At 36.2% G+C, this 27,188-nt stretch overlaps 1 protein-coding gene across 1 annotated transcript; it reads right to left on the bottom strand.

Annotated features, from left to right (window-relative positions):
• Positions 1-3,906: 3,906 nt before the first annotated feature.
• On the bottom strand, positions 3,907-26,217 carry LOC149420581 (tRNA endonuclease ANKZF1-like). The gene is made up of 11 exons (XM_089636816.1): positions 25,871-26,217; positions 23,028-23,234; positions 21,396-21,571; positions 20,635-20,780; positions 20,225-20,357; positions 14,180-14,402; positions 13,166-13,743; positions 12,403-12,563; positions 11,826-11,967; positions 9,417-9,569; positions 3,907-7,083 (listed from the first exon to the last, which is right to left on the bottom strand). The coding sequence occupies exons 1-11, from the start codon at positions 25,977-25,979 to the stop codon at positions 6,937-6,939; spliced, it is 2,175 nt and encodes a 724-aa protein (XP_089492942.1). The 5' UTR covers positions 25,980-26,217; the 3' UTR covers positions 3,907-6,936.
• Between the last annotated feature and the right edge of the window lie 971 nt (positions 26,218-27,188).

Genomic DNA, 27,188 nt, shown 5'->3' with positions numbered 1-27,188 from the left:
GATGCAATGATACAACAATTTTTTCGATCCAAGTATTATTATAATTGGCGGGTATTTTGAAAATGGTTCACGCGGGCCGCTTATAATTCGTTCACGGGCCACAATGTGGCTCGCGGACCTGGGGTTGGGCAGCCTTGATTTAGAGATTACTTTCGTGAAATTTAGTCGGTAATAATTTGTCTTTACCAATTTATGATTTTTGTGTGTCATCATAAATTGGACAATTGAGCGTATCTGAGGAATAGGAAACGGTATGTATGCATCTACGGATATGGTTCTAGGTCTCTGCATTCTCTGGAGTACCACAGGGGTCAAACCTAGGACCTCTACTATTATTAATTTTAATTGATGACATTCAAAAGGTTGATCGATCGTCTCAGTCTCTTCTCAAATATATTTCAGCCCAAATTTTCATAAAGTGGTTTTCTTGCTCTGTTTTTAATGGTAAAGCGTTTGTTATTTTCCTTGTGGCAAGGATGCACGACAACCGACCCTCAAATACACTTCTCTATAATAAATCTGCAGGATGAAGAAATTTGGGAGACTTTCATAAGTAGTAGGGCGGTGCCAACACCACATTATTAAACGTACAAAGTGGAGGGGTTTCGTGTAAAGCCGTGTTTTAGTGCCAATAAAAAGAGTTTCGACGCCGATAACATTGATGAGATTGAAAAGCACAACAAATGAACACGGCAAAAAACATATTAATAAAGTGCCTTATTTCCTGGTATGTCTTAATCCATGGTATCAAGTATCCTCGTATGCTTTACGCCTAGGAAGTTTTAAGGTGTCCTTGTATACTTTAAGCCCGGGTAGCAGGTGTACTGGTATACCTTAAGCCCAGGGCAAGGTGTTCCGGTACGCCTTAAACCCGGGGCCAGGTGTCCTGGTATGCCTTATGCCCGGGTAACAGGTTTCCTTAGGCCACGTCCGCACAGGCAGGCGGCTTGCTTAGCGCCTAGAGTCTAGCGAGTCACCTAGCGAGTAGCTTAGGAAAACAAACGTTCTAGAATACTCGCGACTGGCCGCACTGCGCGCTTGGCGTCTAGCTAGTCGCTATGCTAGTCGCTTTGCGGGTATCGGAGTGAACGAACGTGTTGGTTTTTTGTCACTAGGCGCGAGGCATTTTTGAAGAGAAAAATGGACGAAATATTAATTGCATCTGTTTTTAAAAGAGAACCTCTGTGGAATCCAGCTAATGAACTACATAAAAATGTAGTTGTCTTAAAAAAAAAAAATAATAATTATGTCATATTTTTTTTTACAATGAGACGTTAATTATGGTTATGGCGTTGAATTATGTATACTAAGAAGTATATCAAATGATTCTTTGGGCTGGACTGGTAAAATTTTTCGTCAAAATTACGCAATTGTTTATACAGAACATTAAACTGCCCATGACATGACCGTGACTTATTTATGTCATGAACCCAACATGATGGATAAGGCCGTGAAATGGTATATTTTAAAGATGAATTTTCTGTAAGTAGCAGTTTTAGAGCTATTTTTGAAAGTGACATCTCGTCAACTAGACGACAAGCAAATGACCAAGACACCTAGCGACCCACCACGCAAACCACCTTCAGTGCGGACACCGTGTATCCTAGCAAGTAGCCAGAATGCAAGCCACTAGGCTCTAGGCGCTAAGCAAGCCGCCTGTCTGTGCGGACGTGGCCTTAAGCCTGGGAACTAGATGTCCTGGTATGTGCTTAGTCCAGGTTGCAAGAGTCCTGGTATGACTTACGCCCTAGTTCCAGGTGCCTTGTGACACGTTGCCTTAATCCCTGGTACGAAACCTGGCACGCCTTAAGCCCATGTACCAGATGTCCTGGAATGCCTATGTACCGGGTGTCCTAGTACGAAAAAATTATTAATCTAGATTGTTTCAAAGGGTAAGTAAAAACAAACAAATTTTAATATAAAACTCTGTATTTCGGAGACAATAATTGATACATAAATCATATTAAATAATAAACAACGGACAACAAATAGATGAGAGAAATTAGGGTGTCCCAAAAGACTTGGCACAATAAAGTGAATTGAGTACCTATTTGTATAGGGTCATGTCAATAGTCAATATAATTAACTAAGAGTGTGTATGAATATGGAGGGAGAAAGGAGTGTGTGCCAGGACAGAGTCGAGTGGACTTTCATTCTTTCTGCTTACTCAGTTAGGTACTTATAATAAAAACAAATAATTTATAAATTTACAATCAACACAATTCAGCAAGGTATAAAAATCAAATGACAAGCACAAAATTTCTGCAATAACAGATATAATTTATTACACATTATCCAAACGGTAACAAAATAAAAGTCCCCCATACACAGGCCTCTGTCATCCTTACAAATAAACCTCATGATATTATTATGTTTTTGATTTCCAAATCAGATATAAGGCCAGTGACTTGTCTTATATAATAAATAAATAAATTCTGCTACATACAGTAGTAATTCCTCGAATTCAACTTTATTTGGTAAAGGCAAAATCCGTCAACTTCATTATGTGTACAAGAAATTCCAGTATTTTGAAAACTTACACAACATCAAAGGTACAAAACAACCATCTTAACACACTTCACGCGGGCGAAAACAAGGGTCCCATTCAAGAAAATGAATTTCGTTTTAACCCAATGCCTGCCCAAGCAATATACTCTGTCAACTATCACACGCCAAGCTATTTCAGCCTTTTTTAAGTTCTCAATTAAATTAATCTTTACGGCATTCCCATTGCCATTGAGGGCTTTGTTTATACTAGATGCTCATTACTGATATCTTTGGTACATACTTGATAAGATATTTGAATCCTCGAGTGTGTCCCGTTATGTATTTTCGACATAAATAATAAACACCGACAGAATAATTGAGTGCGGTGAACCGCCATAGTGCTGACTCACTAACACAAATAAACAAAGAGATATAAGATAAACACTCACATGTTATTATGGATTGTATCGAGTCGGCAACGATTCTCCAACTTTTTTCTCATTTTATATTTGATATTGCACTAAATTGTACTACATTTTATTTACACAATGTTTTTAAGATTTAAAATTAATATTCTTTTTTCTCGTGGAATATTGTTGAGCATGGCCAAACACATAACGGTACGTTACATTCGCCACACATGTACTTCGTCGCTTTTCTTGTTTTTGGTCTAAGTTTAGTGTTAGAACAAACATAACAGTTTTTATAAGGTTTTTGGGTTTTTTCCTTTGCGGGTATAGGTATCGGCATATGTTTTACTAGCATTTTGGCAGATAACCGTAATGGCACATCTTGTGACGTACATGGACCAACTTCAGGGTGCGATGTAGTATGATATTTTTCTAATAATTGTCTTATCACATATAATTGGAAATCAGGAAAAGTAATGTTTTTGGAAGTAACGGTTTTGTGCATAATGTACGAATTCAGTAAAAATAAATCGATTAAATGAAAGAAAACTTTTTTGTACCACTTAATTGATTTTCTAAGCGAATTTACACTAGTTATCATCATATCCGCTTTATCTACTAAGCCCATGTTTTTATTATAATCTTGAATACAATTTGGCTTCGAAACTACTTCTCCAGTTCTAAAATTTATTTTCCCAGTTGGAGAAACTTTATCATCATGAAGCGTCGTTAACATGTGAATTTCTCTTTTGTCGTGCCATTTTAATGCCATCAGTGAATCGGAATACTGAGAAGTAATTTCCCCTTTCTTCAATTTGTTGAATTTTGGCATGTTTTTACGGTTTTTTCGCACCGTTCCACATGCGTTAGTTTGGTGGTCATGCAAAAATTTAAATAATATTGGACTAGTGTACCAATTATCTACATATAATTTGTGGCCTTTACCGAGGTAGTCATTTAACATAGTGGTGACAACAGCTCCTGAAGCCCCAAGACATTGATGGTCAGTGACATCCGTCCCATCTCCACAGTAAATAATTATATCTAAAATATAACCTGTCTTCGAGTCGCACAAAATAAACATTTTTATTCCAAACCGATGGCGTTTGGATGGAATATATTGTTTAAACTTAAGACGTCCTTTGAACTCTATAATACTCTCGTCAATGCAAAGATTTTCGTATGGCACCATTGTTTCTTTGAACATTTTTCGAGTGTGATTGACCAGAAGTTTAATTTTATTTAATTTGTCACCAGCAATTTGAGAATCAGGGTCTGACATATGCAGCATACTCAGCAATATCTGGTAACGATTTCTTGCCATCGTCTTGCCAAATATATTACTTGTCAGAAGGGGATCTTTTGACCAGTGCTCTTCTATCGTGTGGTGCTTATTTCTGGTCATTAGCATTGTCACTGCAATAAATATGTAGAGTTCATTAACTGATGTATCTTTCCACCTGCGAAGCCGTGAATGTTCAGAAATAACTTTATTTCTAATAGTCGCTTGATAATATTTGTTTGTCTCCTTGACAATTTCGGCCATTATATTTGTATTTAGAAAGTGTTCAAAAAAATTTATTTCCGGGGAATTTTCTGATAATAATGGGGTCGCGATTATTCCAGATGGAAAATCATTAAATTGATGGATGATTGGTTTAAAATTTCCGGAATTCACAGTCCAATTTCCTGACGAAGTTCTTTGGGTAACTTCAGTCTCCATAGGCTCATCTTCATTGTCACTAAGTTGCGTTATAATATCTGAGTCATCATCACTTTCCTCAATTTCAGAGTCAATATCGAGGACGAATTCTCTTATCTCTTCTTCATTGAGATCGCGTCTTGACATATTTAGGGATATTAAAAATAAAGTTTCAAAAATGATTTTATAAAAGTACACACGAAAAGAAATATCGAACTAAATTAAAAAAAAATATGCAAACTAAATTCTCAATTCGGGAATAAAAAACTCAAGTCCACATTTCCGCCGAATATTAAAAAAACTTTTAGAACCACACCACAGAGAACGTAATAAGAACCACGTGATATCCACACACACGACGCTGCGATGGCGGGAGATTCAAACGACTGCGTCAAGAAATCTGTTGACCTTTTTTGGATGTTGTTTTTCGTAGTATAAACAATTGAAATTATCATATTTTACCAGAGATGTCGCAAAGAAACAGTTCATAATATTTTACAAAATAATATTTAGCCCCATCTACCGTTAGAACTTAGAAATATCATCTTCGAAACATTCATACTGGCGATTTACGTGATACGGCGTAGATGGCAGTTGTGGCACGGATCGTTCGTACGCCGATACGCGTAAATGGCAGCGATTGGGTTAAACAGCTATATCTTTGAATATAATACATGATTTGAATGATTTTTTTACATAGCATTCTCCTCACCCCAACTTTAAAATTATTGTCTGAAATTAAAGCCTACTTCTGTATTACGACTCCTTATACTGTATATGTAAAAAATGCAAGTATTTTATTACATTACAATTTTTTTTGTTATCGCACAAATCATTACAACACGTGCGATATGTGTAAGGATGTATTTCTTGTTCTAAGGGTTTTTATATACTTTCCTTTTGATTAAATATTCTTCCACGCAAAGTATAATATTTGAAATGGGGAAGACTTCACATTCACTTCAGGTTAAAATTTTTAAATACATATACATTTAGTCGGGATCCTTACAAAGAGATTGATATAAAATTATCGGACAGCAATGTCTTTCTCGCCATTCAAGTAGGACCGGCGTAAAAGGTATAACTACTCTTCCCGCCGGAAGTGTGTTAAGATTAACAACCATGGTTCAAATCCTAGTTTAGCCTAAATCTTGTTCCAGACAGGATTAGTAAAACACACAAATAATTTCACATATTATATTTGTGCATTAGCTTTAAAAGCAATATGACTCTAAGGACGGGTTGCTTCGGAGAATTTCAACAATTCAACAAATTTCAACGTTTATTTTCAGGTTCTGTGAAAATCCTATTCAAGTTCTGTTATTATATCATTATAAGCTAGTTGCTTGACAGAACTGAAATAAATCAGAACTTGAAAAATCTTTGAATGTTGAAATTTGATGAATTGTTCAAATTCTCCAAAACAACACGTCCTAAAAAGTACTACATATCCCTGTTATTAATTATTTTTTATACAAAGGAGCATGAAAAGGTTAAATTAATGTTACAAACATATTGGATTTCTAAAAATTGTAGTTTTAATCATGATAAAATGGTAATAATTATTGGTAAATTGACATGAAAATATTTTCATACTATTTAGTAAAATTTAGTGCATTACCTACAATTTGATAAATATTTAATCAGAAATTATGCACAACTCTCTCTGTCTGGAATTTCTGTGTCAACACAACAATTTTCAACTCAAAACATCCTTTCAATGATGAGTTAAGGAGCTTTGAAATATCAATTAAACGGGAATAAAATAAATTAAGTAAGGCAAGGTATTGCCGTCAATTTTATTTATGGCTCAAATAAAATTCTCTGATAAAGCTGATTATAAAAGATTTTAATGAAAATACTAATTTTCATGACTAATTCACTTCAAATTCCCACATTTAGTAAACTAGAATATTTAATGACAGAATTTGGGTTGTAAAACAATTTCTAATAATATTTTGACTAATGTTCTCAGTCGTTCCTATTATTATTATTACTATCAATAATATATGTGTAAATTACAGTCAAGTTTTCAATTAATGTTATCCCAGAGAGAGGTTGTAAGTACATCATCGATGATGGTCCTCTTCCTTCTCACACGTCTTATATGAAAACGAAAAAGACAGAAAATACCATTAGAAAGGTGACGTCACATACAACCTCTCTCTGGTACTACTGTACAGTGAAATCCACTTATAAGATACCTCATATGAAGTTTTCACGATTTAAAATACATATTGTTATCCCACACAATATAAGTTCTTTCCCAGTCCCCTGAAAAACTTTATAAGAGAGTTTCACTGCAGTTAAATCATGATTACATCAGTAATTAACTATTTATTGTGCGGATAACTTAAGAGGACGTGTATTCCTGTGATTCTGCAGACACTTGATGGTGCAGAACATGAACTCTTCGTACTGGAACGGTTTGGAGTCGAGAGCCGAGCCACAGGAAAAACAACGCCTTTCTGTGACTAGAGCAATCTGGAAATAAATAAATTATTGTTACATAATTATTTGTGTGAAAAGAATTTATACAGGGTGTCCGGAAACTCATAGTTCAAGCCAAAGATATTAGAAGAACGAGATTATCTATGTTGTCCGCCGGACCGTAGGCGGAGTACTACCTAATTAGGGTACTTTGAATACTATCGGGACGTGTACGCACAGAAATCTGTTCTATATATTAGTGCGGATACCTTAGCGTAAGCGAAGGTGTGCAGTAGTATTGGTGAACAAAATCGGCGACACTGGGTAAAACAATTCCACACAGTATGAACTGCTCATAGCACATCTCGTTCTTCTAATATCTTTGGTTCAAGCGGTTCAATTGGAGAATCCACATCACATTTGGAGTCGATTCTGTGTTGGATTTTTTATGATTTGAGCTCTAGTTTTCGACTAAATCGGGCCCAAAGTTGGAATTTTTTAGGTCAAATTTTAGAAAATCGGTCACTACTTGGACTTTTTATTCATGTTTGGAAATGGCTACAAAATTTTATTTAACTCATTAGGTGCCAAAAAAATTGGAATATAAAAAAAATGAAAAATCGAAATACTCAGATCGAAAAACTTTTTTTGGAGTTTATCTATATGATGTAGATTCAACAGTTTTCTGCTTGGACTAACTATTATAATTTCCATTCACCGTGTGTAAGGCTCGTGACGGTAAATTTAAAAAAATAAGGCAAGGTGCTGTATTATTGTTTGTTCCATATTTTTTTTATTGTTCGGTAAGAAAAAACTTTGATGGCCACCTTGGTTGAGAGGACTAGACTACAAATCCAAAAGACGCAAGATGGAATCCCTGCATGCCTAAGTAAAATGCATTTAATTAAATATCAAAATGTAAATGTTCGTTTGTTCAAAATTTTAAATCTCCGTAAGTTTTTCACCAATTGCATTTAAATTTTGAAAAAAAATTGTATTAGAATACACATGTGTTTTTACATATACACCTGAATTATCTAGATATCATCTGTGACAGGTAAAATTGTGGGTTTTTTTTTAAAAACAGCGCCATCTGTAGGACGTAAAAGCAACACACACTATTGTTTCTATATCTGCACAAACCTACTGAGCCACAGCAACGCGTGGCGGGGCACAGCTAGTATAAAATAAAATAGTATTCATAGTATATTTGCGGCATGTTCAAGACACTCTCAGTATCGCCCTGGTGAAAGATCACCATTCAGAATCGAAACGTTGCTTAGAATGGCTTTAGCCGATTACACATCTATCCTGATGATGGGACACTGCAAAGCTCTCCAAAACGTTGCAACACTTGTTACGAAACACGGTCCACTCTAATAGACATTAACGCAATACAAATTCAAGCAACCCTAAATATTAAAAGCTCCACAAGTTCCCCGCATACCTATACACTGGGAAGCAGGCAGCCGCTTCGGCAGTTGAAACCAGACACCGCGCTAGCAAACACGTGGCATTCGCGCCGAAACCACAAACAACGCGGTCAAATACGCGTCGTATATCTATTGTTTGGACACGATAATACTTCCGGTGTCTCCTCAGACCATGGACCAGGACCGCCGTAATCGGGTTCTGGGAGTCAACCTAGTGTTGAATCCGAGTGTGTACCGACTCAACTCCCGGCTGTGGACAGCAAGCGCCTCTGCCTGCATCATGACTTGACGATTTCGTAAGCCATCTTCAACTTAAAACCCCCTTATTTTGTGTTCACTTCGTAAATTCAGTAGTTTCAGTAGTTCCATACACCCAGTTGAGAGAAAGAGAGAGATTGATACCGTTTTTATGGCTAGGATGTACACCCCGTTGTAAACTATCTAAATAAACCCTTTTTTTACCGCACCCCTGACTTGTGATATATGAAACCTTATCTGTGCTGACCTTGGAGAGCTCGAGGAGAACTAAGAAGTCTCCCACTCCCTGCAGACAAGGATCTCATCGCCTCCGTTACTGAGCTACACAAGTGCCCCTGGTTCGATACCAGTAGGCACGTGCCTTCCCTTGAGGGCCCCCATGTTATAACATAGCAACTGGCGCCCTATTGTGAGGCCCCCTATCTCTTAACTTTATAACATAGCTACTGGCTTCCAACATGGCGCATTTATAACATAGCACACTTTATAATATCCCAAAAATAAATCAAGATAATACTTTTGCCCGTGAAAATCTCTAATCATATCCAGCTTTAGCCGTGTTTAGTAACTCGATCTGAATAACCAGGTACTTCCCCACCTCCCTCTTGGAGATGCCACAGTCCCACTAACTCCAGACGATTGGGACCACTTAAGACTACTGTGCGTTTTTTTACACAAAAATTAAAAAATACAAACCTTTTGCTTGTCATTGAGGTCCATGAATTTGCCAACTTTGATTTTCTCTTGCAGCTTTTCTTTGTCCTTCTGTCTCTTGGCTTTCTTCTGTGCGGCTTTCTTTTCCTTCTCTTGCTCCAGCAGATCCATAGTCAGTGGTCCGGGTATATTGGCCTGGCAACAACAGAACATATAACTCAATAATCTTTAATTACATACAACAAATCACCGGTTCATAATAAAAAAATTTCAAAGCAGTCATTGTGATTTATGTCTAGCTGACGTATACCGACGTTGCTCGACTTTTCTCTACTTTCAATAAATATAAAATCCATGTATTATATATATATAAACCTTCCGGAAGAAATTCTCTAAATGATAGTAAAAACCCTATCAAACTTCGTTGCATAGTTTAGACGAACTAAGCGCACAAACAGACGAAACACGAGGATAGAGATTTTGTTTTATACATAGACATATGAATATTAGTAGACCTGCCCTAAGTGATTAAAAGCGTATTATTCCCCACTCCCCATACCGGTTCCATTGGAGCCGGCTGGGCTCGCGTATGGCTTCCCGTGAATCTTGAGAATGTGACGTCATCATTCTTGTTCGAACTAGCGTCGAGCTATGGTCGAGGCATTTTATGAAATAACACGGCAAAATAGTGGCTTGTGATATGAAAACTTGTAAAAATAGATGTGAAAAAGAGAATAAACCCAATTGTCGTATTACATTCCATATGTAAGCATCATTTTAAGCTTATTCACGTCGTATAATATGAATCAGTTGTAGAAACATATACTATCACATCGAGCCAACATTGGTCGAATGTAGCGATTCTCAAGTGTGCGCATCGTTGTTACTGGGAAGTAAATTATGAACACTTATAAAAGTGTCTTAACTAAATACGTAAACAAAATATTCGACTCTGAAAATAGAAGAATTTTTTTTTTGCCGAATTTGGACTTCGCAAATTTGTTCATAACGTGGCGAGTAATTTGCGCTCCCATGTAAAAATGTCTATTCATTCAAAAGCAGATTTTACTTTTAAGAACTAAATGGTGATATTATAATGCGAGATGCCTATATACTGTCAGATTGATTTATTGACGAATCACAGTCAGCTTTACCCCCTTCGTTCTTCAACAGTTGATTTTACCCCTCACCTTTAATTTCTAGTCTATATATTCATATGTCTGTGGTTTTACACTATTTAGAGATAGTAATGTATTGTCACGATTACGAATTTACTAAAAATTGTCAGGATATGATCTGGGATGTTCTGGGACGTTCCCGATCGTTCCAGACTATTCCCGAACATTCAACAACATTCCAGAATGTTACAGGATGTACTAGAATGTTGTGGAATGCTCTCGAATGTTCTGAACTGTTCTAGAAATTTCTAGAGGGCAAAACTATCAACCATCATATCGTCAAAAGCACGCCCTTCAGGTAAAAACGGGAACCTTCCTGATGGATGTGGGATAGAGGGTTACCCCAACGTATAACTCCCTTAATCGTACCTGGACTGGTTTCTGAGTATTACCGGCACGCACATTGTGCACTTACTTTTATAATATGTATTGAATATTGATATTGATTAACTAGCTTCTCTTATGTACCCGGCGTTGCTCAAAGTTATGGTTGGTTTGGATTGAAATAAGGTTAATGTAATGTTCATTTTTACCACCAGTGTTGATAGCAGCGCTACTACATCCAGCACTCTGGTGATAGAACGGTGAACCAAGAATTAATTATTTTTCCTTTTTACCGACATTTTGGTGAAACAGGCATAAATGTATTATAAACAAGAATGTAAATTCCGTAGGATGAAAAAAAATTACAATTTTTATAATTTACAAGTTTTGTAATTTATAAACTTTAGTACCATACAAGGCTCATGCCTCCCTGCTCATGGAGATTTAAAATATAATATAAGAACAAGGAAAATCGTATTTTGTAAGAAGAAATCATAAAAATACATAATATATTAACCATAATAGAAATTAAAATTATACTGAATGATAAAAAAGATATTTTAAAAAGATTAGAAAAAAAAAATAAATAAAACATTAAAAAGCTCACCAATTATTTTATACAAGACAAAAATTGTAACGCAGGTTAATCATGGCTGTAAATTGGAAAATGAAAGAATGGAGCATCAATTAGGAACTCGTGTATATCTATTTATAAAAGCTCTTCCCTTTTCAAATATCCAATGTCAACACGAATAGTAAAAAGGGATTATTTTACTTTTATATCGGTGGTCAATGCGATATATATTTTAGAAGCGATGAACCAGAATTGTCACTAAGTAAATGTGGTTCTAGTTTTAGGGAGCACACATCCCAGGTTTGATGAAAATCCAGTGGGGGCTTGTTGTTGTCGAACAACACCTATGAATACACCACCATGAAAAATTCATACCTTGGCGTAGTTGTGTTTATCAGGATGCAATCCTTGGAAGAGCCTGAAAGCCACTCTGGTCTCCGGGTGGGAGGTGGCGGAGTAAGGAGTCTGAAGACTTTGATTGCGAGAACACGGGTCAGCTCCGAAATTGAGGAGTTGCCTGAAAGTTAAAGAAGACAATAATTTATTGAACTTTTTTATAATAAAATATAGTATTAAAAGTACAATAATTAACAAAGAGAATATCCAATAATCGATAATAGAAACAAGAAAGATAGGCTTTGAGCCATTATTAGTATGAAAATGCGCATACAACATAATGCGTTGTGTCGCCAATATTGTTCACCCATAAAAATGCAAATCGCATCTACGCACAGCAGCGCCCCAACTTTTTTCAATATGCCTACACACCAAACATATAATTTTCATTGGGTCCGTTGCTTTGATAATCCGTGAAGTTTGGTCGTAGCTCGGTGACAATCGGCACGCTTCCGTACCATAAATTAAATTAATAAGTTGAATTAAATATTGAAAATAACATGAAAAATTATATGCGAAGAATATTTGGTAGTACATAATACAAAATAATTCTTACGTGACAACTTCAGGGTGTTCTGCTATAGCTGCTTTATGCAGCGCCGTATTCCCATCTGCTGGGTCTTGGGTATTTATGGCTTCCTCGAGGCTAGGGGGACCCTCCCATCGGTCCAGCATCAGAGACAGGACTGTGCCCCCGGTCTTAACACTTTCCCATAACTACAAAATAAAATGCTAGTTAGTAAAAGGAAACACAAAAAGAGTTCAAAAACCCACATTCTGTACATTTACAAATAAAATTAATACATAATTAACAGTCACCAAACTAAAATCAAACGACGCCAGTCACATACCTACACAAGTTTCTAAATGGTAGATAAATTCACAACATGTAACGGGTCCACAAACAAAAAATTACAACAAACATTGAACCAAATTTTTGTGCTAACATGAGGAATGGGGTGTTTCTATACACATTTTTGTTTGTGTTAATTTTTTGGTTCAATATTTGCGGTAATGTTTGTAGAAATGCGTCGCAGTAACAACCCAAATATTTCTAAAAACCAATGAGAGCTGCTAAACTGATGTTGGAGATATTGCAGGAAAATCTGTTAAAAACCCAAAGCAAACTACCCAATGTACGAGAATACATAGGATTGGGGATATTGTAGGAAAATTTCATTTTGTACGGTGGCCGAATAACTCATCAAAATGACAAATCAACACACCTTTAAAAAGTGATTAAAGTCATGAAAAGTGATTAAACAAAAAACTATATCAACTAAGTTACGTGGAACTGTTTTGTACAATAATATAAATACCTTTTCAACAATAGCTCCAATTTTCAACACTGTCTTTCCTCCTTTGACTGGTTTTGATTTACCATCTTCTACAGAATTTTCCCTAGCATCCTTCACAACTTCATCTGAATCCTTCTTGACCTTATCTTGCACCAATTTAGTTTCTGTTCCCTTTTGCTTATCCGGATTTCTCCTCTTTGTCTTCTTCTTTTTCTTAGTCGAATCATCAAACTCTTCCAGAGTACCCGTCAAGTCGAGATTATTCAATTTCTTTGTAACTTTTTTAATTACAGGTGTGGTTTCTTCGTCACTGTCGTGCCTCAAGATGTTATCCTTTTCAGGCTTTTTGAGAGACTTGTCATAGTCGGATAAGGTGTCAGTCCAGTTAGCTGGACAAGTGGAGGGTTGAAAGGTGGGAGTCTCATCTTCACTGGACATGGGGGGTCCCTCAGGGATCTCTCTCGGGACCACTTCTCTGGATTTGGCCCTGTCCAGTTTTACAGGACTGGATTTCTGTGGTCTTCTGCTATTATCTTTGGCACTAGTATTTCCGGTGTTGTTGGCTGTTCCAACAGCTTTTTGGAATATCTCCGAAGTTTCTGAAAGAAAAGAGTTATGAATAAATTATAGCATATTACAACTATCAATTTTTTTATGAATAAGAGTTTCAACTGACCGAAGTTAGTGAGACTATGGCATTCTAATCTGGAGCATCTTGTGAAGCTGGAGGAAGTGGAAAGGGGAATGAGATGGGAAAAAATAATGTTAGGTTAGGTTAGACTATGATATCCAAAACTGGAGCATTTTGTGAAGCTGAAAGAGCGGGGAGGGAAGGATATAGGAGATTGGGAAGTGCCAAACTCTTCAGATCTGGTCACGAAAACACGGCTAATATCATCTCAAGCAAACGTTACAATTATGAATGTTGGTCTTTCAACAAAGCGATACTGAGAGTATCACTCTAGAGTGTGCAAATATACTAAACTTCATAAAAAAAAAATTATTCTAATAAGTTACAAATTTTTTTGAACTCACCATATATTTCCACAGTGCTGAGAACGCCGTGTGCTCTCAGCAGTTCACGTTGCGAAGGCCTCCTCGTGGGAAAAGGCAGGGTGCGCAATCGAAGGTCTGTCTTCCTCAATGGGGAGCCGGGCCCAAAGAGGGCTGCCTGATTTAGCGGTCCCACGGCGCGGTACAGAATCAGTGAACAAGCCTGCAGATCTTCTTTCCATAGAGTCAGGAGTTCTTTTATATTCTGGTGGAAAAATAAATACATGCATTAGCTTTGCAGTCAGGGGTATTTTGGATACATTAACTTTGGACTTGCAATTTGGGATGCGGGTTTGGGTAACACCCCTGCCATAGGTCAGCCCAAGTGGTTCGCTTCGTTTGGTGATTTAGCAGGGGTGCCCGGGTTCATTGGGTCAGGTGTGTTCAGGATGCGCTGCCAACCAGCTGGACCTATCGCCTTGCGCTGCAGCAGGAGTGATAGATCATTTGTCCGTCACTCCTGGACACACTGATCCTACCCACCCCTCATACCTTTTTCCTTCCCAAAACTTCCTCCCCTTCCTTTCCTTAAAAAATACCCTTCACACAGCATCCCCAAAGATGACATAGGCCCTGAGGGAAATTATTTTCCTGTGGACTCTCTGTGTGGGGTTAGTGTGAAAAAAAAAAATAAAATTGAAAATCTATGGATTTAAAAATAAACAGTTTCTTATTCTTTTGTTTTGTCTTTTGGCCACCTGCAAAGTAAAGAACACTTATAGCCCAGTCAATGAAGGGAAAAAAAGACCCAATGTCGGAACTAATTCCCCGGAAGCTGAATTTTTCACAGATGTTAGAAGACCTTTAGACATGTATTTTTACAAAAATCCCCGACTTTCCTCCTTGTGCTTCCTTCCCCACCCCCCCTTGAATATATTTTTCAAAGCCTTTCGGAATACGCTAATATCTCCTTAATGGTTTTATAAAATCAGATTATTTATTTTTTGTTTAGTTTCTTATTAGTTACTCTAAAAAATTGTATTCTTTCATTTTTGCAAGAAAAGCTATACAATCTCTACAATTTATTAGTAAAGGAAAAATATCAGTTTTTAAAATAGTATTTCAGAATATATTTGCACATAACTTTTTTCTGAGCCTGTTAACGAAAAAAAATAAATCAACAAAACTTGTAGACAATATTTCTAGCTATAAAATAATGTATATAATGATGGGTTTTAATTTATAATAAGGCACCCAGGCTGTTAATAAGGAGCACGGCGCGCGGCGGCTCGAACGCGCAGCTGTTCGCGGCGCAGCGAGAAATTACAAAAACCTTAGGAAAGTAATGATTAATTCATGTGTTTGCTTTTTTTATAACAAATTCATCTAACGTTGAAGAGTTTTATTGTTATTTACCAGTTTTAGTTCGGAGGGGGGGGGAATATAAATATTTTCCCCTGCCCAATGAAGCGCTTTCATTATCCACCAACCGCCGTGCCCCGGTCTGGCAAAACAGTCATATTATGTTGTATGATTGTTTGTAACTTATTATTTAAATAAAAGTATGTGGGAAATTTATGGGAATCAGTTTACGCATCCTCAACAGTAACCCAGATGCTCCAGGGACATGAATATTCTCGGGCAAACAGAGCCTACACTTTAACAGCAGCGTCTCTTGTTCACGTAATCAGAGAAGAATACCGAGATATTGATGGGAAATTAAGACAAATAGAAAATATGTATCAAGATTTTACGTGTTACGTGGAAAAAAGATATGGAGGAGGTTAATAATGATGACAATCTAAAAGAGACAATTTCATATACTGAAGCCAGTGAAGACAGGATTAAGGAATCATCGAATAGGACTGCCAAGTTGTGGCTTTACCTTCTACATTGCATCAACCTCATGCTTAGATTTATATTTGCAGAGAAGTCCGAGAATCGGAAAATGCACCTAAATACTATTGTTGATATGCTTCCATTTTTCCACCCGGTAGGACATTTACCATACGCAAAATCAGCACATATGTACGTTCAAAGTATGTTGCAACTCGAATCAAGAATAACTAAAGAAGAATATAAACTATTCACTGAAAATGGGTACTTTACAATAAGAAGAAGCGACAGATATTGGTCCGGTACGTGGACGGACATGATCATCGAGCAGTGTCTCATGCGACCAATGAAGTCAGTAGGAGGTTTGACACTTGGGCGCGGAATCACTGACAGCGCTCTGTCAAAGTGGAAACTTGGAACCACTTACTGCGTGAAAGTGCAACAGAGCATTGAAGAATTCATCGGTATAGAATTTAATTTTACTGACCAGCATGTTGAGCTGCGCGAATCACGGAAGAAAAGGGATTAGCTAGATATAGGAAAATATATATCATGGCTAAGATAGCATAGCCCGTTCACCAAGCTCTTGGGGGAGCTGGTGTCTTTATCTTCAGGGTTTATTTCGGATAATAGTGTCAATTGTGATAACGCTTATGAGGTGGGCCTGGCAGCTATGCAAAAAATGAAAGGATGTAATTTTGGAGATATACGACTGAAAAGGAAATACATGGTGACTACCCAGCAAGATTCAAATCCGCAACTGTTAGGACGAGACAAGTTGCAGTAAACCCCCAGCAGCTATTTAACAGAATACTGTGCATTAGTGATAGTTCTAGCAAGCTTTAGACCTACTTAGGATTTGAATTGGCTTCAAGACCCCTTCTATTTTTGATGAAGTCTCCCTTCGTAAAGGAACAAAATCATGTATGGCGAAAGTATTTATCGAAAGTATTCATGACGAAGTTGATTTGGAAAATGCTGCAATAGTCATCGATGGGGGATACCTCCTACACTCTGTTGTTTGGCAAACTTAAACTACTTACGGAGACATCATTAAATCATACTCACGTTTCGTCCATACTAAATTTGGCAAACATTCTATTGTCGTTTTCGATGGATACCCTGAAGAACCAACTGTAAAATATGAAGAGCAAAGACGAAGGTCGGCTAACAACTCATCGTGCGATATTGAATTAAACTGCACTACACGTTGTTTGACTAAGAAGGAAGCTTTCTTATCTAATAAGAAAAACAACAAAAATAATGATTGAAGCACTGTGTCATGAATTTAGTGAATCTGGTTTGTAAACAGTCACGGCCGCAGGTGATGCCGATATTGACATTGTACTAACCGGCATCGAACAACTCAACATCTTCTCAAAAGTGATTGTTGTTGGCACGGATAGTGATCTTTTGGTATTACTTGTAAGTATTGCTCCTGAAGGAAAATCTATTTTTTTCTGTAAAGATGTTGGTGGAAAGCCCCCTTCAAGAACTTTCTACATCATAGAGAAACCTATAATGTTACGTAAAGATATTCGAAAACACATGCTATTTACCCATGCCATTACGGGCTGTGATACGACCCTATCTTTATATGGGTTAGGAAAGATAAAAGTTGTTGACATGATGAAAAACAATCCCGAAGCAAAACACGCAGCTGAGGCATTTCTGGAAAAAGATGCAACTGAAGAGAACTTGTTGCAAAATGGAGAAAAATTCGCTCTCGCCATGTATGGTCTTGGTAGCTACTCTAATTGAAACGAAGCTCGATACTATAAGTTTACCAGACTAACGACAAAATCAGCTTTTAAAACTAAATTTGACTACCTCCGACTTCAGAATCGTGTCATCAACATTTGTTGAGAGTTTATTTGCAAGTACAGTTTTGGTTAGGAAACAAACTAAACCCTATAAACTGGAGAAATTTTTGAAATCATTTGCTCCTGATGACCTTGTTTCTATGGTGTACTGTTCCTGCAAGTCTGGATGTGGAAATTACTGTGGCTGCAGAAAATCTGGATTTACCTGCTCTGCCATGTGCTACAACCGTAACGGATTATCATGTCTGAACACACCCCAGTATGACGAATAAATGGAAGACTCTCTTGACTAGAAAATTATTTAAATATTTGCCATAGATAATATTGATAAGTATATAATATAATTTACAAACCGTTTTTTCATTATAATATTTTTGAGGTATATTTTAAGAAGCTTGTTTGAAAGTAAACCATTTAAGATCTATGCACTATTTTAAGTGATTTGTTGTTTCGGTATTTTATTGTTGATAGGTGCACATAATAAAACAAGTGAGAATCTCCACAAAAGATTTTTCAGAACTTCGCCATAACATAAGGTCTGCAATATTTTAATGTTGTGAAAGGGTAGTCCTACGCTGTTGTAGGTATTTTTGGCTTATTTAAATAATAAGTTACAAACAATCATAGAACAAAATATGACTGTTTAGCCAGACCGGGGCACGGCGGTTGGTTGATAATGAAAGCGCTTCATTGGGCAGGGGAAAATATTTATATTCCCCCCCTCCCCTCCGAACTAAAACTGGTAAATAACAATAAAACTCTTCAACGTTAGATGAATTTGTTATAAAAAAAGCAAACACATGAATTAATCATTACTTTCCTAAGGTTTTTGTAATTTCTCGCTGCGCCGCGAACAGCTGCGCGTTCGAGCCGCCGCGCGCCGTGCTCCTTATTAACAGCCTATGTGCCTTATTATAAATTAAAACCCATCATTATATACATTATTTTATAGCTAGAAATATTGTCTACAAGTTTTGTTGATTTATTTTTTTTCGTTAACAGGCTCAGAAAAAAGTTATGTGCAAATATATTCTGAAATACTATTTTAAAAACTGATATTTTTCCTTTACTAATAAATTGTAGAGATTGTATAGCTTTTCTTGCAAAAATGAAACAATACAATTTTTTAGAGTAACTAATAAGAAACTAAACAAAAAATAAATAATCTGATTTTATAAAACCATTAAGGAGATATTAGCATATTCCGAAAGGCTTTGAAAAATATATTCAAGGGGGGGGTGGGGAAGGAAGCACAAGGGGGAAAGTCGGGGACTTTTGTAAAAATACATGTCTAAAGGTCTTCTAACATCTGTGAAAAATTCAGCTTCCGGGGAATTAGTTCCGACACAAAACCTTCATTGACTGGGCTATTAATTCTATTTGTAATTCCACAAAATACTGTGTAAAAAATATAGTACATTAACCCTTTAGGCCTCTGGCACATTCTGTCAGAAGGTATTTCCGCTTTGCAATAAAATCCAAATAAATGGAATATTCCTGAACTTATCCGAAAACTGTTTTTGAAAGATGATAAATACGCATAAAAATTTTATTATTAGAAATAAACATACAGTTTATGATATATATAAAATTTTAATGCAAACATAAAAAAGTTTTAAAAATGGTTCTACTTATGTTTTTTCTAACTCAAAATCAAATCAAAATTGAGGTGTACATTTTAATTTGCCTGTGGTTAACTTTTGGATTTGAATATAAAGCATGGTGTTTCCTCTTTCTAATACCGCAGCAGTTCATACTTCTCATCATGACAGGAAGAGGGCGATACAACGATTTCTATGAGATCTATATGAGCTGTTAATTAACAAGTTAACAAATTAACAAATTAGTCTGAGGGGTCAATGTATAGGAAAATGGGAGATTGGTTGTTTTTTAAGAAATAAAGTTAAAAAAAAAAAAAATTATTTACTCAGACACAATTATTGGGCAGCGTAAGCACGGGGTTGGAAGAAACTAGAATTCTAATAAGAACTGATATTACCACAAAGCTTTGTATATGTAGGTACAAAAATCTAATGTATAAACTTATATTACCCACGCACAGGCTGCGCCTTAGTGGGTTCCCTTTCCTACAATTATAAAACTTGTAATGTCAAATATATAAATAGGGAAAAAATAAAGGAAATAAAAAAATAAAAAAAATAAAAAAAATAAAAATACAATACAATACCATTTCAAAACTGTGCAAAAAAAATACCATATCAAGCAGTAGTTCAATATAAATCAAAAAACCCATTTTCAGATCCACAAACTTAACTTTGCAGTCAGGGATGTCGCCAGATACTTAATAATTTATGTATTTCAAAAAGAGCAATACATAACAGCAATAACAAAAATTACAACTAGATTTTCTATTTATTATCCCGGGAGTTCAGCAATTCTTAGAAACATTATTAAATAATGTATATACCAGTGAATACTGTTCCTGGTTGTGTCTTCTCAGGGATGCCCCAGCTGATTTGGGGGTATTCCCCCTGTTGTCTCTGGTGCCCTGGGCCTTCCCCTGGCCCTTTCGTGTCACGTAGGAGTGGAAGGTTTTGTGCCTGGACACATTTCAGAAATAGATTAGAAATTTCACCAAAAAAGTACTGTTTTGCAGCATTAAAAAAGTTTTGTATTAATTTATTGTTATTTTTATTAAGTTATTGAAATTATGTATTAAATTATTGAAATTTTGTATTGTAATTGTGCATTAAGTTATTGTAATGATGTACTAAGTTGTTGTAATTTTGTTTACATTGTTTTCATTTTTCATCAAGTTATTGTAACTTTTATATTAAGCATTGTGTTGTTAAAGTATGATTTCCAGTTTATACGAACTTGATGGGTATTGCGGTTTCCCCTCGGAAGATGGCCCCTGCAAAGTGGCCCCCTGCGCTCATGAGCACCGCCCAGCCCCCGGACTTGAGTAGCTCTCTGCATGCCCCCACCCAGCGCTCGCCCAGTCCATCGCCTCCTATGCACTCCTGGGAACAAAAAACACTGAACCATTAAAATGGTGAAAATATATTTATGTTTTAAACATTTGTTTTTTTTTGGAGAGACCATGGCTGATAGATATGAACAGTGGCGAATTCACCCAGACCGATGCTCAACACCGCGGATGGAGAGAATATACAGTGGTGAATTCCAGAGTGTGGTCGTAGAGATGAGGGCGGTTCTCGACGGGCGGAAGCTTGGTGGAGAAAGGTCAACTGGTGGTGCGTGAAGTTGAAGACGTATGTCGATACACTGCACAATGCAACCGACGACGCGGGTGTCGCCAGGCGTAAGCAGTTCATGGTGAGTACTCGTATTAGACTGACTGAACTGACTGTGTTTGCTAGGCTGACTAGCTGGTGCAACACCTATATAAATGCTGCGTGCCTTTGTGGAGTTGCTCCGCAGTTCTAGAAGCTGGGGAAGGCCGGCGCGCTTTCATCCCAAATATCCAGGCTGCAATGGGCGCGGCCCATACTACAAGTAGGGTGACGCTACAAGTTTGAACATTAAATGTTCTTAGAATGTGGTGTGAATTCATCTCCATTATTTATTTAATTATAATTCAATAATAGATTCATATTCAGTTGATTAAAACTTACCTTTTTATGGTGAAGCAGACACCTGTAGACGGAGAGCACTTGCCCCTGCCTGTTGGTAAAGTAAGCGCGGCAATGGCGCGTGGCGGCTAGGAACAACTCCGACACTTCGCCCCCGCCCCGCTTACTCGCCTCGTCCGAGTCCGACTCGCTCTCTGAGGAGGTGCTGGAGGCGCCATCTAGAATCATTCAAACAAATTAATAAACAAGGTGCATCAGAACAGAATTCAATAAGCAACACTTACTATAATCGCATTGTAAATGCCTTTCTTAAACAAACCTAACCTAACCCGGAATAGGCTGTCTTTGTCTGCTGGAACAATACAAGTATGTTCACGGTTTGCACATCTCGCGAGATTGCATTTATAAGATATTGAAAAGGTAACATAATAAATGTAATTAATAAATATTTTAAGATAATAAGTGATTAAAAAAATATATTGTATATAAAACATAACTTTTAAATGATTGGACTCTCCACCGTCATTTGAGATCAATCATCTTTGGTACTAGTAATATTATTAAAAATACTCTGAAAATATAACGTAATAAGTATTCTAAGAAGTCGTTGATAAAAAAAAATCATAAAAAACATAGAATATGGAGTATACATCTGAAAGGCTTACTCACTTTAAAGAAGTCTCACTCGCCAAAAGAAGAAACATATCAGATATAATCTCTCTGTTTAAAATCATTAACAATGTATATGATTCATCTTTAATTAATCAAATTAACCTTAATATAAGACCGAAATCCACAAGAAACCCTGTAACCTTTTGGATAGATACTTGTCGTAGTAATACAAGTTTTTTCAAACCAACATCGAGAATGACTCGATTGTATAATAGATACTGCAATCTTCTAGATTTAGATATATTTTCAAACTCAATTAATACCTTCAGAAAGAACTTACACATACTTATATCTGATGATCTCCTCACTTAGAGCCATTTTATTATTTCATTTTCTTTACCAATCACCTACTTATGCATTAGCTCCACTATATATGATTCATGCGTGCATATGTGTATATATGTTTGCATACAATATACATACAGTGTACACACTTATGAGTGTGTTTGTATTTAAATGTGTATGTACGCATCTATTTATGTGTGTATATATGTATGTATGTGTATTTATATGTGTATTTAGATGTATGCATGTATATATATATATATATGTATAATATATTAAGTATGTAAGTTTCTTCCTAATAATTGATTTCGATCCTCCTTGTTTTTATATACACTCTTGTAATTAAATTCATTATTACTGTAACTAACCAATTACTATTACACAAATAATATTGAGATGAATGTTGTGCTCACCTATAATTAGAAACTTCTTTATAACCATGTATAAATGTAAATTACTGTTAAAATTATGTGATGTATTCTGTTGGCGAGCCAATAAATAAATAAATAAAAAAAAATAAAAAAATACACAGTATAGTATATACCTGTAAATGAACGGGCATTTCGCTACAATTTGTAGCACATGCAAATTGAAACAGCATATTTTTGTGCAAATGTAGTATGTTTTTATTCCCACACATGAAAATCCCGCAAATCTGCGGGATCAAATATTGCAGAGATCCGCCAGGACACAGGTTTGTGTACTATGGTGTCTCACCTTCTCTGGCCTCGAAGTCCTGCTGCTTGAGGGGAGTCTTGCCCAGCAGGCGGCGCCTCAGGTTGAGCGTGTGCCAGCGGCTACGGTAATGCTGTGTCTGCAAAAGGCGTGATGCGAAGGGGCCCTCGCCGCAGCTGGTACACGAGGTACCAGGCCCGGTGCTGAGAGTGAGTGTGCCCGCCCGCCGGACTACGCTGTCTTCATCCACTGGAATATACAATCACAGGGACTTTTATTGCTAACAGTGTTACTGTGGCTCAGTCTATCTGAGGAGATAAATAAGGAATAGCGCGTTTTGCTTTTACATCCCACCGTTGGACGTAAAAAAAATCATGTTTTTACCTGTCACAGGTGAATGGTTTATTATACAGGGTGTCCGGAAACTCGTAGTACAAGCGGGAAACTGGTGAATCTACATCACATTTGGAGTCGATTTTGTAGTATATTTTTTTTTTATTTGAGCTTTCGTTATCGAGTAAATCGAGTTTGAAGTTGATTTTTTTTTTTTTTTTTTAATCAAATTCTTATAAATTATTACTGAAGATCAAAGTACCCAACTAAATAAAACTATTTGATGGTAAAACAAATGAAGAAACTCGGATTTGAAGCATTATTTTGAAATCACCCTTCATTTAATACGGTGTAATCATAAAATATTTCTGCTCTGCAGGGTTAAAACATCTGTTATTCAACCCTAAATACCAGAAAAAACTTTAACCCTAAAATAGCCGAAAAATATTTTTTTTTTGGTTTTTTTTTTTTTTTTTTGAAAATGCTCAAATCAAAAAACTTTATGTTTTTTGGGTTCCCCATGTGGTGTAGATTCTCCAGTTTCCCGCTTGTACTACGAGTTTCCGGACACCGTGTATAGGTATATAAAACACGGGTGTATGGGCGCAAACAAATAATTTGTCTTAATATTGTAATCTTGCCAAAAGCGTATTTGACTAAAATAAATTAATTAGCGCCATCTATGAACACGTAAAATATAACGAGCGACGCGTTTAACCTTAAGGTTAAACGCAACGCTCGTTGTATTCTACGTGTTCACAGATGGCGTTAACTAATTAATTTTGTTTAAATACGCTTTTGCAAGGTATTGCTTTACAATATTAAGACAAATCATTTGTTTGCGCCCGTATATACGCAATATGAATATGAATCAATAATTTTGTTCGTTTAAAGACTTAATTCTTTCGAGAAAGGCACACAAATACAATATTTTACCGATGATTCAATCCAATATTGTATTTGTATGCCTTTCTCGATAGAATTGAGTTTTTATATGGACAAAACTATTTATTCACATTCATATTGCGTATATGAGGGTGCAAACAAATAATTTGTCTTAATACTGTAAAGCAATACCTTGCAAAAGCGTATTTAAACAAAATTAATTAATTAACGCCATCTGTAAACACGTAGAATACAACGAGCGTTGCGTTTAACCTTAATATTATTATGTCAAACATGGCATGAAGAAAAGACGTCAAATAATGAGTTTTTTTGTGAAATAGCTACAAAATGCATTAATTTTCTCCTATTCCGCTTCACTCTTAATACGCAATATTTCACTTTCAAATAAATGGATTTAGCTTTATTAATTCAAAACATGATTTATTATGTCGGGGGAGACGGTAATGTACGCACTTTTAATTTTAATTTCGTTTATTAAGTCACTTACGCGATATGTCAATTAGTATGCGGCGCCGCCGAAAGCGACTATGTTCATATCAAGAGTTGGATTATATTCATAATATCGTAATTCTTTCCTACAAAATATTTCATAGATATTGCTGCCAACCAAAAAAATTAGTATTGCCATATTAAATAAATAATATCATCGTGTATAATTAATCCATATTAATATGTAAGTCAATGTATTATTCATAACAAATAATCAACAGATAATTAAATAAAATAACCCGAATAACAAACAAATAGAATAAAATGTGATTAAACGTATTCCGTTTAGGTTAGGTTAGGTTAGAACATGGAAAATAGGTATTAGAATTAAATCACAAACCAGTCTATACAAACCTAGCGTAGCCCACATACTATTTGAAAACTGGGATGTAACTCTAAAGGGGACGCGAGCAGGCGTTATTAAAGGGGCATTTTTTGCTATAGAAAATCACAGTTAGATTAGGTTAGGTTATATATATATATTTTAATTTAATATTTTCAAGATTTTATTTTCTTAAACTGAATTAGTTAGTAGGTAGGTACTGTACCTAACCCGCGCACTGGCTAGGTAAATAACTAGTTGTGGTATTTCCGGCAAATGTCACATTATTTTGTTTCTTTGAAATCTCGTGTGACATATCGCGTAAGTGACTTAATAAACGAGATTAAAATTAAAAGTGCTTATTTTTCCGTCTCCCCCGACATAATAAATCATGTTTTGAATTAATAAAGCTAAATCCATTTATTTGAAAGTGAAATATTGCGTATTAAGAGTGAAGCGGAATTCGTAACCTTTACCCAAAATGCATATCCGGAAAATACTTACTTCTCATTATTATCTATCTTACTGATACAAAGTGTCTTTAAAATAAAATATGGATACTAAGCGTGTTCCTATTTTCTGTATATTTACAGGAATATCTACTGTTTATAGTAACCAAAATCAGGAAGAGTTACCTAATACAAATCTTGAGTTACTAAATAATAATGCCCAATATTGAGACTTATCGAAACTGTGCAGTTACTGCATATCTTAGATAAATTCTAGTAGTACTAAATTAGGAACGATAGTGACACGCCGAACTGACGTTTCGAATTTGCAAAAGTTTTTAATATTGACAAAATAATAATATTGTAAATAAACTCTTGCTACTAACCGATTGGAGGTGCATCAGATATCATGCACGCTGCGACTTGGATTCCATCTATCAATTTTTCAAACCCCTTCAAGTCGTAAACTTTACTAGTGCGAATACTCAAATCCATTTTTGAGGTTATAATTACAGCTGTCAACCGATAAGTTTATTTATCTACAATTTATATGAAGTTCGTATAAAACACAAGACACTAATGTACAAAAATTGCACAACCCTGCCACAGAACTGGTCCGACAAACCCGACACAACGTAAAGACCGAACTCTTTCGCTAGCAAATCTGCCTGTCTACATTATTTCATAAGTTTTAAAAACATTGTGAAATTTGCACGGTTCGTAGCTGTCAGATTTACAGTGTTGCCAGTTGCCACGGAAATAAAATGGCAATAATATTCCCTACATTTTTTGTAGGGAAAATTTATGCCGATGTATTATTCCTAAAATTATTTATATCATGCCAGAGTGGTTTATTTATGATCGTGCCGATCATGCCATGGGAGGTGACCAGTGACGTCACCAGACAACCGTCTCAAAAAGCCTACTTTTATTTTTCAACCGGCGCTGTATTTGGTATGGGAGTCAGAAAATTTGAATTCCGCTTTTAACATCAAAGAACACTAGGTAAAATGTCGCCATCTCATCACTAATGCTATAGTTTGAAATCAAAGTGCAAAAAAGGATCCATGACCACACGTCATGATAAACGGTAACTGGGTATCTCATCAAAATGACAGTTCAACACACCTGCAAAAAGTCATGAAAAGTTATGAAACAAAAACTAGGTGAAATAGGTTACATAGGTAATTATTAAACCTTGTTGTTGTTTCATCACTTTTAATGACTCTATGTCACTTTTTAAATGTGTGTTTTATTGTCATTTTAATGAAATATCATTGAACCATGATAAACAAATTACCGGTGTTTAAAACCTGCATTAAAATATTTACATCCACTTAAATGTGAATTTGGACCAGAGTTGCCAATTAATATGTTCGAAGTACTCATGTCTCTAACCCCGCGAACCCTGGGCAATGTGATGACCACCGATATAACATCACAGCAGATAGAGAGAGGGCGAATGGCGAAATTCCGGCGCCATAAAACGGGAACCAGCCAGCTAAGGGAAGGAAAACCCCAACAGAAAACCCTGGTCCTCCAGGTTGGGGGTTGGGCGTAGGGCTAACAACTCCACCCCATAAAAAAAAACATATTGTTACGACACCTCAAGACAAGCCTCGGAAAACATCGGAACGGAATGAGGATAACAGACCCGGCAAACGAAAAAAGGCACACGATCTAAAAATTTGCACTTGGAATGTT

This window comes from Hesperophylax consimilis, chromosome 10 (genome assembly GCF_061612785.1).
Source record: "Hesperophylax consimilis isolate HC1 chromosome 10, BYU_Hcon_1.0, whole genome shotgun sequence".
Taxonomy (NCBI): domain Eukaryota; kingdom Metazoa; phylum Arthropoda; class Insecta; order Trichoptera; family Limnephilidae; genus Hesperophylax; species Hesperophylax consimilis.
Note: the sequence above shows the minus strand (reverse complement) of the source record. Positions and strands in the feature narration are given on the sequence as shown.